General features: G+C 47.2%; 1 protein-coding gene across 13 annotated transcripts in view; it reads left to right on the forward strand.

Moving 5' to 3' along the window:
- Positions 1-3,455: 3,455 nt before the first annotated feature.
- Positions 3,456-18,597, forward strand: part of LOC139411755 (liprin-alpha-1-like) — an 86,007-nt gene continuing 70,865 nt past the window's right edge. For 12 of the 13 annotated variants that reach the window (XM_071158461.1, XM_071158460.1, XM_071158464.1 and 9 more), the window contains exons 1-2: positions 3,456-3,809; positions 11,242-11,499. In XM_071158461.1, the coding sequence (XP_071014562.1) occupies positions 11,242-11,499 (258 nt within the window). In that variant the 5' untranslated portion in view covers positions 3,456-3,809. The remainder of the gene's footprint in view (positions 3,810-11,241; positions 11,500-18,597) is intronic. The other variant, XM_071158473.1, reaches the window with a different exon arrangement.

Here is an 18,597-nt window from a genome sequence, read left to right on the forward strand (position 1 = left end):
GCACACAGTAAACTGCATTATAGTTCACATACAGAACAGTCTAGCACACAGTAAACTGCATTATAGTTCACATACAGAACAGTCTAGCACACAGTAAACTGCATTATAGTTCACAGACAGGACAGTCTAGCACACAGTAAACTGCATTATAGTTCACATACAGGACAGTCTAGCACACAGTAAACTGCATTATAGTTCACAGGCAGGACAGTCTAGCACACAGTAAACTGCATTATAGTTCACATACAGGACAGTCTAGCACACAGTAAACTGCATTATAGTTCACATACAGGACAGTCTAGCACACAGTAAACTGCATGATAGTTCACATACAGGACAGTCTAGCACACAGTAAACTGCATTATAGTTCACAGACAGGACAGTCTAGCACACAGTAAACTGCATTATAGTTCACATACAGGACAGTCTAGCACACAGTAAACTGCATTATAGTTCACATACAGGACAGTCTAGCACACAGTAACCTGCATGTTAGTTTAGTTTTATTTTGCATACATGGCAACTGAAAGCTGAATTGTGAATATAAGTACAAACATAAAACATCAACAAATCAATAAAGTATGAAATCGAACTGGAAGCCTGATGGATGATCAGGGAAGCAGATCTGATGGATGATCAGGGAAGCAGATCTGATGGATGATCAGGGAAGCAGATTTGATGGATGATCAGGGAAGCAGATCTGATGGATGATCAGGGAAGCAGATCTGACGGATGATCAGGGAAGCAGATCTGACGGATGATCAGGGAAGCAGATCTGATGGATGATCAGGGAAGCAGATCTGATGGATGATCAGGGAAGCAGATCTGATGGATGATCAGGGAAGCAGATCTGATGGATGATCAGGGAAGCAGATCTGATGGATGATCAGGGAAGCAGGTCTGATGGATGATCAGGGAAGCAGATCTGATGGATGATCAGGGAAGCAGGTCTGATGGATGATCAGGGAAGCAGATCTGATGGATGATCAGGGAAGCAGATCTGATGGATGATCAGGAAAGCAGGTCTGATGGATGATCAGGGAAGCAGATCAGATGGATGATCAGGGAAGCAGATCTGATGGATGATCAGGGAAGGAGATCTGATGGATGATCAGGGAAGGAGATCTGATGGATGATCAGGGAGGCAGATCTGATGGATGATCAGGGAGGCAGATCTGATGGATGATCAGGGAAGCAGGTCTGATGGATGATCAGGGAAGGAGATCTGATGGATGATCAGGGAAGCAGGTCTGATGGATGATCAGGGAAGCAGGTCTGACGGATGATCAGGGAAGCAGATCTGATGGATGATCAGGGAAGCAGGTCTGATGGATGATCAGGGAAGCAGGTCTGATGGATGATCAGGGAAGCAGATCTGATGGATGATCAGGGAAGCAGATCTGATGGATGATCAGGGAAGCAGGTCTGATGGATGATCAGGGAAGCAGGTCTGATGTCACTTTGCAGTTCCACCACACGCTGCTATGTCATACGAGTGTGACTGTCTGTTTAGCAATTCCATCATCCCCCAATAACGCCATTATGAGAAGGGGTTGGGTCTCATTACTACTGATGTAGTCTAACAGAACCATCCTGTAGTCTAACAGAACCATCCTGTAGTCTAACAGAACCATCCTGTAGTCTAACAGGACCATCCTGTAGTCTAACAGAACCATCCTGTAGTCTAACAGAACCATCCTGTAGTCTAACAGGACCATCCTGTAGTCTAACAGAACCATCCTGTAGTCTAACAGGACCATCCTGTAGTCTAACAGGACCATCCTGTAGTCTAACAGAACCATCCTGTAGTCTAACAGAACCATCCTGTAGTCTAACAAAACCATCCTACTGCTGTAGTCTAACAGAACCATCCTGTAGTCTAACAGAACCATCCTGTAGTCTAACAGGACCACCCTGTGGTCTAACAGAACCATCCTGTAGCCTAACAAAACCATCCTACTGCTGTAGTCTAACAGAACCATCCTGTAGTCTAACAGAACCATCCTGTAGTCTAACAGAACCATCCTGTAGCCTAACAAAACCATCCTACTGCTGTAGTCTAACAGAACCATCCTGTAGTCTAACAGAACCATCCTGTAGTCTAACAGAACCATCCTGTAGTCTAACAGGACCATCCTGAGGCTCCATAACTAATTTAAGCAAAACCCACCCTCACATTTTCTCTCTCTGGCTTTTCCCCTCTCTCTTTCTCCTTCACTCTCAAAAGCTGGAGAGGATGTTGGAGCTCGGGATGATTATGTTGACTTATTACTGCCAATATTGCAGGTCCCTGAAGCAAAACGTCTACTCACTTGATTGACTGGAAATTCCCAGAAGGTCTCTAAGACATAAATTATTCAGGTCAGACCGGACGCTGAGGATAATAAACATTTAAATTGTTCACAAAGAAATTGGCAATATCTGTCTCATAGTGTACATGGAGGGCATAATTCATTTAATAAAGACACCCTGTGGAGTGTCTCTGGAGTGCTGTGTGTGTGTGTGTGTGTGTGTGTGTGTGTGTGTGTGTGTGTGTGTGTGTGTGTGATTTTTCAAAGATAACTAAATCTCTTCCATTATAAATGTTTTAAAAAATCAAGTGACAAGAGGGAAAATGCTGCCATTATTCCACCACACATAGGCTAATCACAATGACCTAAAACACACTCAAAGATAATATACTGTAAATCTAAAGGCAGACTGAATGAGCGGCAACCTTGGTCGCCGACGGTAGCCTGCGACGTACCGACGTGCTTTCCACCGTTCCAACGTATTGACGCACAGGAGAGCAGGAAACGATAGACAACAAGAAGTGACTCCTGAGCCGACCGGGAGAGGGACGGCTCCTGTCGAGCTGGACTACCAAAGAAAACTGGATTAAAAGCTTGCATTCGGACGGAAACCTGGTTTATTTGATACGTTGGTAACCCATGGACAAATTGGCCGTGGATACATATTTATCAAGTGCGTTTCGAGCTCAATCCAAGGAGTTTAAAGTTTCCGCGATCTCCTCTCTTGGATCCCACAGTTTTCTTTTTTGCCAGGCTGTGATGTGGTGACGCGGCTCGTCGACGGGAAGCTAAGCTAACGTTAGCTGGCAAAATACACCAGAGAATGTGTTTTTAGATTTTTTAGTTTTCTGACTTCGTCTTCATTTTTTTTTTTTCATTTGACCCTTGAAGTTGGATTATAAACACTTTTATATATATATATATATGCTTTGCCTGGTATTGTCTTGGACAGTAACATTACACTTTTTAGTTGCAGTCCAATGAGCTATCGTAACCGGCTGTAGTGCCGAGCTAGCTCTGGACATTTGATTGCTAACGGTAGCTAGCTATCTAGCTACATCTGTTTCCACTTTTGTTTCTTGTAAGGAGTGTTGCCTAACTACACTTTTTTTTTTCTTCCCTTGAACAAAGTATAGAAAATGTTAGGATGAGTTAATAATTGTGTGTCTGTATATTACATGTGCAAACACTAATAATCAGTTTGACTCACTTTTATCTTTGTGCAATGCAGAAGTCACTACCGTTAGCGAAATAGCTAGCTAGAGTTGTTGCCCTCTGATGTGGGTCTGGCGGTGCGGCCTTTTGGAGTTATCTTTTTTTGTTCGCCGTCGGGGACCTTTCAGTCTGGATGGTTTTCAACATTTTCATTGGATTTAATGTTTTGAATGGCTTGGATTATTCATACAATTGTACCGTTGTATTAGTTGAACGAACTGGCTAGAAGTTAAGTTGAAGAAAGCTCGGCAACATAGATAGAAAAGTGGACATCCACAAAGGAATTTCGCCTACTCTGCAAAGGTAACGTTAGCTAACCATTGATCTGTTTGTATTAATGTATAATATTTTTTATTGTACCAGCTTTACTAACTTTCTACCAGGCATATGTCGTCATATATGTCCATTTGGTTCACAGCTCTAGAAAGGAGTGCATTTGGCAGTAACTTAATTAACTTATTTAACTTAAAAATCTCGAAAACCTTTTCGATAACTGCCAATTGATTGATCTAGTTAGCTAGGTGTCCGTACTCAGATTTTATGCCTCCTGCCTTGAGTTTGAAAGAGTTAGGACTGTTCTACACTAGACCTACAGTACCAACACAGCTAGTTTGTTTATCAAAAACAGTCACATTCCAGACCGAAAGTATTAGCGTTAGGCTTTCCCCGTGACCTTGCTGTTATGGTTTACACATTAATGTTACCGGACTTTGACCCTCTTGTCTCTCTCTCTTCGGACTTCAGCCTACCTGTAGCAGCCTTGTTTACGCTGGTATGTTAGCAGCCCGTCCAGTACGAACGCTGTGTACGTTTTGTTCAATAGATGTGCATAGGGACTTCAGCCTTATGTAACGCTACTTGGTGATGTAGGTGTACCCCCCCCCCCCCCCCCCCCCCAACTCACTGCATTGAGATGTCTACAACTGAACTGCCATACTGTGAAGCCTACTGACATGATGGACCTGTTGTTGTTTTGTACATTGAGGTAGTTACACTACAGAGTATTGTTACCATCTGTCATTCCGTCTCGTGCTCTTCAGTAGGGCTCCTCCCCCTCATCAACTCCATTGTTTTTTTTGGTTTGACCTTGTTTACTGGAGAGCTGCTGTCCATTTTGACTAGGTGAAAATTAGGTTACATTTGGCAGTAGCCAATCAGAATATTTCTCACCTCGATATGTGGGGGATTTGGATGGTTTTGGCTCAGTGACGGGCCTGCTTTGTAAACAAGCTCCTAAGGTACAGTGCCACTGCTCAGGTTCCTGAACTTAACACAGTGGCTTCTGAAAGCAAGTGCCTTTGGCGTTGAAGGCCGTGGAAGAAGAAGAAGAAAGGAAAGCCCTAAGTCCTCCCCGGCCACCCAGTAAAAAATGCACTTCGTTCCAATTCATTAGCTGCAGTTCCGTTTGTTAAAAAAAAATATGTAGCTCACATGATTCTCGGCTTTCCCGCCTGGAGGCCCGTCTACAGGGCCTAATTTCCAGTGTTGAGCCCCCTGTTGTGGAGCCAGTGGATGGAGTCAACCACTCAGTCAGGCCTGCATCCCCAACATCTTACACCTGCCCGTCTACAGGGCCTAATTACCAGTGTTGAGCCCCCTGTTGTGGAGCCAGTGGATGGAGTCAACCACTCAGTCAGGCCTGCATCCCCAACATCTTATGCCTGCCCGTCTACAGGGCCTAATCGCCAGTGTTGAGCCCCCTGTTGTGGAGCCAGTGGATGAAGTCAACCACTCAGTCAGGCCTGCATCCCCAACATCTTATGCCTGCCCGTCTACAGGGCCTAATCGCCAGTGTTGAGCCCCCTGTTGTGGAGCCAGTGGATGGAGTCAACCACTCAGTCAGGCCTGCATCCCCAACATCTTATGCCTGCCCGTCTACAGGGCCTAATCGCCAGTGTTGAGCCCCCTGTTGTGGAGCCAGTGGATGGAGTCAACCACTCAGTCAGGCCTGCATCCCCAACATCTTACGCCTGCCCGTCTACAGGGCCTAATCGCCAGTGTTGAGCCCCCTGTTGTGGAGCCAGTGGATGGAGTCAACCACTCAGTCAGGCCTGCATCCCCAACATCTTACGCCTGCCCGTCTACAGGGCCTAATTGCCAGTGTTGAGCCCCCTGTTGTGGAGCCAGTGGATGAAGTCAACCACTCAGTCAGGCCTGCATCCCCAACATCTTATGCCTGCCCGTCTACAGGGCCTAATCGCCAGTGTTGAGCCCCCTGTTGTGGAGCCAGTGGATGGAGTCAACCACTCAGTCAGGCCTGCATCCCCAACATCTTATGCCTGCCCGTTTACAGGGCCTAATTGCCAGTGTTGAGCCCCCTGTTGTGGAGCCAGTGGATGGAGTCAACCACTCAGTCAGGCCTGCATCCCCAACATCTTACGCCTGCCCGTCTACAATGGAAAACCATATTACTGTACACACACATCCAGAGTGATTGTAGGCTAGGTCTACATTTAAAAAAAAAAAAAAATGTTTTTTTATTTAACTAGGCAAGTCAGTTAAGAACAAATTCTTATTTTCAATGACGGCCTAGGAACAGTGGGTTAACTGCCTGTTCAGGGGCAGAACGACAGATTTGTACCTTGTCAGCTCGGGGGTTTGTGCATGTGTTTGTGTTTGTGCACATTGGGTTTCTTAGTGTCTAGTCAATGGAAGGGCTGAGTAGTGGTCTGGCTTCATCATCTGATGCACCACAGGCTTTGGTGCAAACCTCATCAAGCACAAATCTCCAGTTAGGAATTGGCCCTTGGAAAGCATAAAGGACCCCCTCCTTATAACATGTTCTAGCAGCGTATACAGACACTCTGCGGACCAGGGTCCTGATGAAGTCTCAGTCTACTGACTCTCTGTGGACCAGGGTCATGATGAAGAACCCATTACTCAGTATACTGACTCTCTAGACCAGGGTCATGATGAATAAGTCATTACTCAGTATACTGACTCTCTGTGGACCAGGGTCCTGATGAAGAAGTCATTACTCAGTCTACAGACACTCTGTGGACCAGGGTCCTGATGAAGTATCAGTCTACTGACTCTCTGTGGACCAGGGCCATGATGAAGAAGCCATTACTCAGTCTACTGACTCTTTGCAGACCAGGGTCATTATGAAGAAGTCATTACTCAGTCTACTGACTCTCTGTGGACCAGGGCCATGATGAAGAAGCCATTACTCAGTCTACTGACTCTCTGTGGACCAGGGCCATGATGAAGAAGCCATTACTCAGTCTACTGATTCTCTAGACCAGGGTCATGATGAAGAAGTCATTACTCAGTCTACTGACTCTCTGCAGACCAGGGTCATGATGAAGAAGTCATTACTCAGTCTACTGACTCTCTGCAGACCAGGGTCATGATGAAGAAGTCATTACTCAGTCTACTGACTCTCTGCAGACCAGGGTCATGATGAAGAAGTCATTACTCAGTCTACTGACTCTCTGCAGACCAGGGTCATGATGAAGAAGTAATTACTCAGTCTACTGACTCTCTGCAGACCAGGGTCATGATGAAGAAGTCATTACTCAGTCTACAGACACTCTGTGGACCAGGGTCATGATGAAGTCTCAGTCTACTGACTCTCTGTGGACCAGGGCCATGATGAAGAAGCCATTACTCAGTCTACTGACTCTCTGCAGACCAGGGTCATGATGAAGAAGTCATTACTCAGTATACTGACTCTCTGCAGACCAGGGGCATGATGAAGAAGTCATTACTCAGTATACTGACTCTCTGTGGACCAGGGTCATGATGAAGAAGTCATTACTCAGTCTACAGACACTCTGTGGACCAGGGTCATGATGAAGTCTCAGTCTACTGACTCTCTGTGGACCAGGGCCATGATGAAGAAGCCATTACTCAGTCTACTGACTCTCTGTGGACCAGGGCCATGATGAAGAAGTCATTACTCAGTCTACTGACTCTCTGCAGACCAGGGTCATGATGAAGAAGTCATTACTCAGTCTACTGACACTCTGTGGACCAGGGTCATGATGAAGTCTCAGTCTACTGACTCTCTGTGGACCAGGGCCATGATGAAGAAGCCATTACTCAGTCTACTGACTCTCTGTGGACCAGGGCCATGATGAAGAAGTCATTACTCAGTCTACTGACTCTCTGCAGACCAGGGTCATGATGAAGAAGTCATTACTCAGTCTACTGACTCTCTGTGGACCAGGGCCATGATGAAGAAGTCATTACTCAGTCTACTGACTCTCTGTGGACCAGGGTCATGATGAAGAAGTCATTACTCAGTATACTGACTCTCTGCAGACCAAGGTCATGATGAAGAAGTCATTATTCTTTACTTTACTGACTTTTTTGTCGCCATGGGGAAATGTTGTTGCAGTGTCAAGTACATGTTTAAAATGGTGTTTAAATAGCAAAACAAATTGACAGTACGACTTTCATAACAGTTACATACCAATAAAAAGAGACTAGCCTGCTGGCCTTACTGGGTCAATAGGAACATTAGCCCAAGCTATTTAGGGGGGGGGGTATTACACCTGGCACAAATTATTGTCTAGTTGTGTTTTTCTTGTTTCGGGGTGCCCTATACCTGCGCCCAGAGGGGAGTAGTTCAAAGTCCAGGTACAGGGGGTGGCTTGGGTCTAAAATGATTTTGTGAGCCTTGCAGAGGGCCCTGACCTTAAAGATCTCATCCAGTCCTGTCTGTTTGACTCCAAGTACCTTGGGGAGGTCCCTGACCTTAAAGATCTCATCCAGGCCTGTCTGTTTGACTCCAAGTACCTTGTGGATGGCCCTGACCTTAAAGATCTCATCCAGTCCTGTCTGTTTGACTCCCAGTACCTTGGGGAGGGCCCTGATCTTAAAGATCTCATCCAGGCCTGTCTGTTTGACTCCAAGTACCTTGGGGAGGGCCCTGACCTTAAAGATCTCATCCAGGCCTGTCTGTTTGACTCCAAGTACCTTGCTTGCTGTGGTGATAATCCTTGTCGGCATATTTGTCTGGCTGACGGTGGCATTGCCAAACCAACAAACAGTTAAAATACTCTCACTGAAAGATTTGTAAAACAGAGTCAGTATAGTACAATTAACATTAAAAGATCCCAGCTTTTTGAGAAAAGTCCATCTCTGTTGACTCTTTTTTTTTATGTAGATCAGGTCTGTACATTTACTCCACTGAAGCTTATTGTCCAAGAGGACACCCAGGTATGTGTGTTCCTCTACAATCTCTATGTTCTGACCTCTGATAGATGTTGCAGAGGTAGGTGGTGTTCTCTTCCTGACGTCTATGCACATCTCTTTGGTCTTGTTGGTGTGGAGGACCAAGTGTGATTGGTCACACCACTCTTCAGTCATTTAGGACGTTCCTCATCATCATGCAACAGGCTGATCAAGGCAGTGCCATCAGCGAACTTAACGAGGTGTCTGTCAGGATGGGAACTAATACAACTATTAGTGTATGAGATGTATACTGACTCTCTGCAGACCAGGGTCATATTGCGATATACTGCTCAAAAAAATAAAGGGAACACTTAAACAACACAATGTAACTCCAAGTCAATCACACTTCTGTGAAATCAAACTGTCCACTTAGGAAGCAACACTGATTGACAATACATTTCACATGCTGTTGTGCAAATGGAATAGACAACATGGGGAAATTATAGGCAATTAGCAAGACACCCCCAATAAAGGAGTGGTTCTGCAGGTGCAAGGAGGAGGAGCACTGCCAGAGCCCTGCAAAATGACCTCCAGCAGGCCACAAATGTGCATGTGTCTGCTCAAACGGTCAGAAACAGACTCCATGAGGGTGGTATGAGGTTCCGATGTCCACAGGTGGGGGTTGTGCTTACAGCCCAACACCGTGCAGGACGTTTGGCATTTGCAAGAGAACACCAAGATTGGCAAATTCGCCACTGGCGCCCTGTGCTCTTCACAGATGAAAGCAGGTTCACACTGAGTGTGTTAATTTTGAGTGTGACTCCAAATCCAGACCTCCATGGGTTCATAAATTTGATTTCCATTGATAATTTTTGTGTGATTTTGTTGTCAGCACATTCAACTATGTAAAGAAAAAAGTATTTAATAAGAATATTTCATTAATTCAGATCTAGGATGTGTTATTTTAGTGTTCCCTTAATTTTTTTGAACAATATATATAATATTTATTTATTAATTCCATTCTTCTACTTTTTAGGTTTGTGTGTATTGTTGTGAATTGTTAGATACTACACTATTGGAGTTAGGAAGACAAGCATTTCTCTACAGCCTCAATAACATCTGCTAACAATGTGGATGTGACCAATAGCATTTTATTTAATGAAGAAGCCATTTCTCTCTGCGGACCAGGGCCGTGACGAAGAAGGCCATTTCTCAGTCGTTAGAAAATGGCACTTGCAACGCCAGGATAGTGGGTTTGATTCCCGCTAGCATGACTTTCAGTTGCTTTGGATAAGGGCATCTGTTAAATGGCATTAATGATTATCACTATAATTACATGCATTATTATAGTAATGTAGTTGTGCTTAACAAACCGGTTGCAGAAAAGCCCATTTATTTTATTAATGGAGTTGTGCTTAACAAACAGGTTGCAGAAAAGCCCAGTATTATATTAATGGAGTTGTGCTTAACAAATCGGTTGCAGAAAAGAGTGCTTTGACTGGGCTCTCCTCTTGTTTAATACAGTGGTTTACAGCAGACCTGCCAAGTAGTTTTTGTTTACTAAATCATACATCAGCAACCTTGCAGTAACCAGTTGGTGCAATATATACGGCCTGATTGTGTGTGGAGGCCTTCCCCACTGTGTTCTGTTTTCTCACCGCAAATGAACGTTCTCTCCATGCGTGCCTGCCACTACCCTTCAGACAACAGCTTGGCTCAAGGTGCTGGTTTATTGAGTGCAGATGGGGAGATGGTGAGAGTACCGTTGTCACGTTGCGCTGGATCTTTATCTAGCCGGGGGGGGTGTCTCTGTTGATGGGCCGGGTGTCTCTGTTGATGGGCCGGGTGTCTCTGTTGATGGGCCGGGTGTCTCTGTTGATGGGCCGAGTGCCTCTGTTGATGGGCCGGGTGTCTCTGTTGATGGGCCGGGTGTCTCTGTTGATGGGCCGGGTGTCTCTGTTGATGGCCCGGGTGTTTCTGTTGATGGCCCGGGTGTTTCTGTTGATGGGGCCGGGTGTTTCTGTTGATGGGGCCGGGTGTTTCTGTTGATGGGGCCAGGTGTTTCTGTTGATGGGCTGTGTACGTGTGTATTTTGAGTGTGTTTAGAGACAAACTTCATAGAATCTCTGCAAGCACTCTGTCACACAGAACACCAGAGATGGCACCACACAGAAATGTCAGCACTCGTAACTTAACACAAGTGTGAGGTCCAGTGTCTCGCGGCCCAGTGTCTCGCGGCCCATCGTGGCAGTGCTGGCAGGTTGTTGTGTCCAGCCCTCCCTGGCTATCTTTCTGTGCTCTCGGTTGTGAATGAAATTAATGATTTCCCCAGAGTCAAATATGAAGAAAATACAATGTTGTATGTTCATGGTCACCTTGCGGTTTCATGTTTCCGTGTTCGTAATGGTTTTCCATGGAGAGCGCCGCTTAGTGAAGTTGTCATTGATCCTGATGTGTGATAAGTCATTCAACTCTGATGTAAAGATCAAGACCCTGTTGAGCTCCGAGGCGTTGTCCTTGTATGTGTTGGCGACTTCTTTCTCTGACATTTTCTCCCTCTCTGTCTCTATTCCTCTCTCCCATTTCTCTCTCCACCCCTCTCCTCCTATCCTAGATGATGTGCGAGGTGATGCCCACCATCAGCGAGTCGGAGGGGCCTTCGGGTGGCCGGCGGGGGTCTGGCTCGCCTCTTCATTCGGACTCGGAGGGGCACTTTGAATCTCTGATGGTTTCCATGCTGGAGGAACGCGACCGGCTACTGGACACGCTGAGGGAGACCCAGGAGAACCTAGGCCTGACCCAGGGCAAGCTGCACGAGGTCAGCCACGAGAGGGACTCGCTGCAGAGGCAGCTTAACACCGCCCTGCCCCAGGTAAGAGACCTGCTGCTGGTGTAGATAGTGAGGCTGCTGATGCTACTGTACGGGACACATGGCTTATGTTTACACTGCTCTGTGTTTTTATTTGTTATTTTTGATATGTGGTGAAATCACATAAGGCCTGTTACAAACTGGGTGGTTCTAGCCCTGAATGCTGATTGGCTGACATCTGTGGTAAATCAGACCGTATGACAACATTTCTTTTTACTGCTCTAATTAAGTTGGTAAGCAGTTTCTAATTCAGAGGTTTGTGATATATGGCTAATATACACCCCCCCCCCCCCCCCCCCCCGACCTTATTGCTTAAATATACCATTTAATTCTAGACTACTGGGGTAGAGAGAGAGTAGAGTTTGTTCCCACAAACGGAGAGGGAAGCTACTGTATAAGTCCATACTAGCTGCATTTTGTTGTGTGTGTTTAGCTACGGGATGAAAGGCCTTAATGCAGCCTTCTCCCTCAGCAGATGGCCTTAGTGATTGAGACTCCACAGGGACTCTGGTTAAGGGGGGGGGGGTTGGTGGTAAGTCTCCCCCTCCCATTACTGTAGTCCCTCAACCAGCCAGTGTAAAACGCTTGAATTTTAACCTTCTGTTGTCATTCTGGACGCTCTCCAAGGTTACACAAAGCACTTGTCCGTCCTTCAGATGAACTGCCGTTACTGTGTCACGCGGTGCTAGAATATGTATGATGGGCTTGATCCTCCTCTGCCCTCTGTAACGGCCACTGCTGACCTCACGGATCACACACACACACACTGCTAGGCCTCTCTGGCTGGTCCAATAAAACGAGTGCTGGAGAGGTTTCTGGTGAGATGAGACTCATGTAATGGCATTGAGACTCATGTAATGGGGCGGCAGGGTAGCCTAGTGGTTGGACTAGTAACTGGAAGGTTGCAGGTTCAAATCCCCGAGCTGACAAGGTACAAATCTGTCGTTCTGCCCCTGAACAGGCAGTTACCCACTAGGCCGTCATTGAAAATAAGAATTTGTTCTTAACTGACTTGCCTAGTTAAATAAAGGTAAATAAAATTGTGTTCCTACAGGAAGTAGTCCTACGGACTGTGACATGCATGTAATCGCCAACGTTTCTGCCATGGAGGGAAACAGAACCGCGGTGTGGCTTTGAAATTATTGCTCTTGTGTAATTCTAAAGTGTTCATATCACTTGCGTATCTGAACTGGGTAGGTCATGAGCAGGAAGCACCTCAACCAGAGAAGAACTCAGTTTTGCATACTGTGTCGCTGAGGTAAATTCAGGAACGTCTGTGGTTTGGCTGGTGAGGACATTTGTCTAATGAAGTCACCTTTGTGGCTTTGGTTGTGGACTTTGGTTGGTCTTTATTCATTCTGACCGTGTCTTCAGCTGTTGGTTAGTATTAGTTAGTTTGTTTATAGCATGAGATGGTAGAGTCCTGCATTTCTCTTGCTACTGTGATGAAGAAAAGTTTCTCTCTCTCTGCCCCCCCCCACACGTTTTCTCTCTCTCTGCCCCCCCCCACACGTTTTCTCTCTCTCTGCCCCCCCCACACGTTTTCTCTCTCTCTGCCCCCCCCACACGTTTTCTCTCTCTCTCTCTGCCCCCCCACACGTTTTCTCTCTCTCTCTCTCTGCCCCCCCCACACGTTTTCTCTCTCTCTCTCTGCCCCCCCCACACGTTTTCTCTCTCTCTCTGCCCCCCCCACACGTTTTTTCTCTCTCTCTCTCTCTGCCCCCCCCACACGTTTTCTCTCTCTCTCTCTGCCCCCCCACACGTTTTCTCTCTCTCTCTGCCCCCCCCACACGTTTTCTCTCTCTCTCTCTCCCCCCCCCCCCCCCCCCCCCCACACACGTTTTCTCTCTCTCTCTCTGCCCCCCCACACGTTTTCTCTCACTCTCTCTGCCCCCCACACGTTTTCTCTCTCTTTCTGCCCCCCCTACACGTTTTCTCTCTCGATTAAGCCTTGCACCCGTCTGGTCTGTCTCTCTGTATGTGTGTATGATGGAGGCTCGGGTTTCAGTCCCTCTCACAAGGCACATCCTCATAGTTTTACATTGTGAACCAGGCCCTGAGGGGATTGGGTGGTTTTACGTTGTGAACCAGGCCCTGGGGGGATTGGGTGGTTTTACGCTGTGAACCAGGCCCTGGGGGGATTGGGTGCTTTTACGTTGTGAACCAGGCCCTGGGGGGATTGGGTGGTTTTACGCTGTGAACCAGGCCCTGGGGGGATTGGGTGGTTTTACGCTGTGAACCAGGCCCTGGGGGGATTGGGGGGTTTTACGCTGTGAACCAGGCCCTGGGGGGATTGGGTGGTTTTACGTTGTGAACCAGGCCCTGGGGGGATTGGGTGGTTTTACGCTGTGAACCAGGCCCTGGGGGGATTGGGTGGTTTTACGCTGTGAACCAGGCCCTGGGGGGATTGGGTGGTTTTACGCTGTGAACCAGGCCCTGGGGGGATTGGGTGGTTTTACGCTGTGAACCAGGCCCTGGGGGGATTGGGTGGTTTTACGCTGTGAACCAGGCCCTGGGGGGATTGGGTGGTTTTACGTTGTGAACCAGGCCCTGGGGGGATTGGGTGGTTTTACGCTGTGAACCAGGCCCTGGGGGGATTGGGTGGTTTTACGCTGTGAACCAGGCCCTGAGTGGATTGGGTGTCCTCTGTTAATCATGCACAAGGACCTGGAGTTCAATTAAACAAGCTGTTCTGGGCTCGCCAGACGATGGCCGACACTAATACAAAAGCACATTGGATACTTAACAGAGTTTAATTAAATTAAACTATCAGACTAGTGTTATCCAGAGGAGGGAAATAGTTAGTTCTATTCTCCATAGCTGGACAATAGGATGAGAATCCCATAAAAAGCTGTTGGTTTCCTGTACCCTGCCCAGTTTTCTACCTTGTTCCTCATTCCGTTTAGCTTCTCTTCTTGTCTTTGGAGCGGTCGCTGACCTCACACAGCGTAACACTGTCCTTGGGAACACACGCCTCGCTTTCCTGTTAACCCTTCTCACATCTGGTGCACCAGAGAGGAAGCCAGAGGGTTTTAACCATTTGTTCGGGGCAGAAATGGACCGATGCCCTGAGTGGTCGTCAGAATGCAGAACTCTGAAGAGAAGCAGTTCTATTGCTGATGGAAATTAATTCCTAGACATGTTCTTTACTTTTTTTCTGCTTTAGAAATGGAGTCAATCTCTACTCAGGATTTTCAACTTTATTGGGTTCTGCACTGTTACCACTCACCAGTTAACTTCCAGTCCCGGGACCTCACCCTGCCGCTCGGGACGTGTCTGTCACCCTGCCGCTCGGGACGTGTCTGTCACCCTGCCGCTCGGGACGTGTCTGTCACCCTGCCGCTCGGGACGTGTCTGTCACCCTGCCGCTCGGGACGTGTCTGTCACCCTGCCGCTCGGGACGTGTCTGTCACCCTGCCGCTCGGGACGTGTCTGTCACCCTGCCGCTCGGGACGTGTCTGTCACCCTGCCGCTCGGGACGTGTCTGTCACCCTGCCGCTCGGGACGTGTCTGTCACCCTGCCGCTCGGGACGTGTCTGTCACCCTGCCGCTCGGGACCGTGTGGCGCTACGGGTACCCTGCTAACATGCTACGATGCCAGGGCTAATTAAACTCTGTCTGTGGGGGTGCCCCCAGCACACAGAGCTGTGAACAGGAACCATGGAGGTGAACCCTTTATCAGTGTGTGTTTCCTCTGTCTTCCTGGGCTCAGTCTGTCATTCTGCTAGGTGATGGTGTCTACAGTACACAGAGCTGTGAACAGGAACCATGGAGGTGAACCCTTTATCAGTGTGTGTTTCCTCTGTCTTCCTGGGCTCAGTCTGTCATTCTGCTAGGTGATGGTGTCTACAGTACACCACGTCAGGACAGGTCTGCTCTTGTCAATCCCCCACTATAGGAGCCCTGTGGCAACACCTCAGACATGTTACTACATAGTAAAGGTTGTGGAATGTGAAAGACTGGTGGGAGAGCTTGGTACTAGGCTGTTGGAGTGGGTGGGTGGGGGCTTGGGACCTGGCTTTTGGGGGGGGGGCTTGGGACCTGACTTTTGGAGGGGGGGGGTGGCTGTTGCTCTTTCGTTTGGCTGTACTCAGTGGCTGCATATCTGACTTATAAAGCTGGAACAGGAAGGGGGGTGCCTCTGACGTGACTGATTGGTAGCCTAGCTAATTCACGGTAACCTGGGGTAACAGGCCAAACATGCACTAATTACAGGTGCCTCCTATGCACTGTGTAGAGAGACACTGGTTATGGAGCCAGACTGTAAGAGGGGGACCTATAGCAATAATACAGTGCCTTGCGAAAGTATTCGGCCCCCTTGAACTTTGCGACCTTTTGCCACATTTCAGGCTTCAAACATAAAGATATAAAACTGTATTTTTTTGTGAAGAATCAACAACAAGTGGGACACAATCATGAAGTGGAACGACATTTATTGGATATTTCAAACTTTTTTAACAAATCAAAAACTGAAAAATTGGGCGTGCAAAATTATTCAGCTCCCTTAAGTTAATACTTTGTAGCGCCACCTTTTGCTGCGATTACAGCTGTAAGTCGCTTGGGGTATGTCTATCAGTTTTGCACATCGAGAGACTGACATTTTTTCCCATTCCTCCTTGCAAAACAGCTCGAGCTCAGTGAGGTTGGATGGAGAGCATTTGTGAACAGCAGTTTTCAGTTCTTTCCACAGATTCTCGATTGGATTCAGGTCTGGACTTTGACTTGGCCATTCTAACACCTGGATATGTTTATTTTTGAACCATTCCATTGTAGATTTTGCTTTATGTTTTGAATCATTGTCTTGTTGGAAGACAAATCTCCGTCCCAGTATCAGGTCTTTTGCAGACTCCATCAGGTTTTCTTCCAGAATGGTCCTGTATTTGGCTCCATCCATCTTCCCATCAATTTTAACCATCTTCCCTGTCTCTGCTGAAGAAAAGCAGGCCCAAACCATGATGCTGCCACCACCATGTTTGACAGTGGGGATGGTGTGTTCAGGGTGATGAGCTGTGTTGCTTTTACGCCAAACATAACGTTTTGCATTGTTGCCAAAAAGTTCAATTTTGGTTTCATCTGACCAGAGCACCTTCTTCCACATGTTTGGTGTTTCTCCCAGGTGGCTTGTGGCAAACTTTAAACAACACTTTTTATGGATATCTTTAAGAAATGGCTTTCTTCTTGCCACTCTTCCATAAAGGCCAGATTTGTGCAATATACGACTGATTGTTGTCCTATGGACAGAATCTCCCACCTCAGCTGTAGATCTCTGCAGTTCATCCAGAGTGATCATGGGCCTCTTGGCTGCATCTCTGATCAGTCTTCTCCTTGTATGAGCTGAAAGTTTAGAGGGACGGCCAGGTCTTGGTAGATTTGCAGTGATCTGATACTCCTTCCATTTCAATATTATCGCTTGCACAGTGCTCCTTGGGATTTTTAAAGCTTGGGAAATCTTTTTGTATCCAAATCCGGCTTTAAACTTCTTCACAACAGTATCTCGGACCTGCCTGGTGTGTTCCTTGTTCTTCATGATGCTCTCTGCGCTTTTGACGGACCTCTGAGACTATCACAGTGCAGGTGCATTTATACGGAGACTTGATTACACACAGGTGGATTGTATTTATCATCATTAGTCATTTAGGTCAACATTGGATCATTCAGAGATCCTCACTGAACTTCTGGAGAGAGTTTGCTGCACTGAAAGTAAAGGGGCTGAATAATTTTGCACGCCCAATTTTTCAGTTTTTGATTTGTTAAAAAAGTTTGAAATATCCAATAAATGTCGTTCCACTTCATGATTGTGTCCCACTTGTTGTTGATTCTTCACACAAAAATACAGTTTTATATCTTTATGTTTGAAGCCTGAAATGTGGCAAAAGGTCGCAAAGTTCAAGGGGGCCGAATACTTTCGCAAGGCACTGTATGTGTTGCCCCCCCCCCCTCCTGCCATGTCATCCCATTGCTTTTATTTGGCACCATTACACACCATGTTCCTCTCCTTTCTGTCTCTGTCCCTCTCTCCTTTCTCTCTCTCCTTTCTCTGTCCCTCTCTCCTTTCTCTCTCTCCTTTCTCTGTCTCTCTGTCCCTCTCTCTCCTTTCTCTCTCTCTGTCCTTTCTCTGTCTCTCTGTCCCTCTCCTTTCTCTCTCTCCTTTCTGTCTCTCTGTCCCTCTCTCCTTTCTCTCTCTCCTTTCTGTCTCTCTGTCCCTCTCTCTCCTATCTCTCTCTCTGTCCTTTCTCTGTCTCTCTGTCCCTCTCTCCTTTCTCTCTCTCCTTTCTGTCTCTATCTCTGTCCTTTCTCTGTCCCTCTGTCCCTCTCTCTCCTTTCTCTCTCTCTCTGTCATTTCTCTGTCCCTCTGTCCCTCTCTCTCCTTTCTCTCTCTCTCTGTCATTTCTCTGTCCCTCTGTCCCTCTCTCTCCTTTCTCTCTCTCTGTCATTTCTGTCTCTTTGTCCCTCTCTCCTTTCTGTCTCTGTCTCTCGCTCTCTCACTCTCTCGCTCTCTCTCTTCCTCTTAATTCAATTTATTTTTTTCAATTTCTCTGTCTGGTTTTGGGAAGCACTGGGTAGGTGGGGAGTGGCTTTACCTGAAAGTTATCAGCCTGCTTGCTAATAGGGCCACACCTCTCCCTCACGTCTCCTGCTTTCCCCCTCCCCCAGAGAGTTGCCCCTCTAGTGGAATGTACCAACATTCCAGGGCAGCGTGCTCATACATCCACAGCTCCTCAACCCTCACAGTCGGTAGTGAACCTCACTGTCAACCCTGTCAGTTAGTAGTAAACTGTACTGAGGGGGTTGACGGGACAGTTCACTGCTGACTGACGGGGTTGTCGGGACAGTTCACTGCTGACTGTCGGGACAGTTCACTGCTGACTGACGGGGTTGAGGGGACAGTTCACTGCTGACTGACGGGGTTGAGGGGACAGTTCACTGCTGACTGACGGGGTTGAGGGGACAGTTCACTGCTGACTGACGGGGTTGAGGGGACAGTTCACTGCTGACTGTCGGGACAGTTCACTGCTGACTGACGGGGTTGAGGGGACAGTTCACTGCTGACTGACGGGGTTGTCGGGACAGTTCACTGCTGACTGGCGGGACAGTTCACTG

Source organism: Oncorhynchus clarkii, chromosome 6 (assembly GCF_045791955.1).
Source record: "Oncorhynchus clarkii lewisi isolate Uvic-CL-2024 chromosome 6, UVic_Ocla_1.0, whole genome shotgun sequence".
NCBI lineage: Eukaryota > Metazoa > Chordata > Actinopteri > Salmoniformes > Salmonidae > Oncorhynchus > Oncorhynchus clarkii.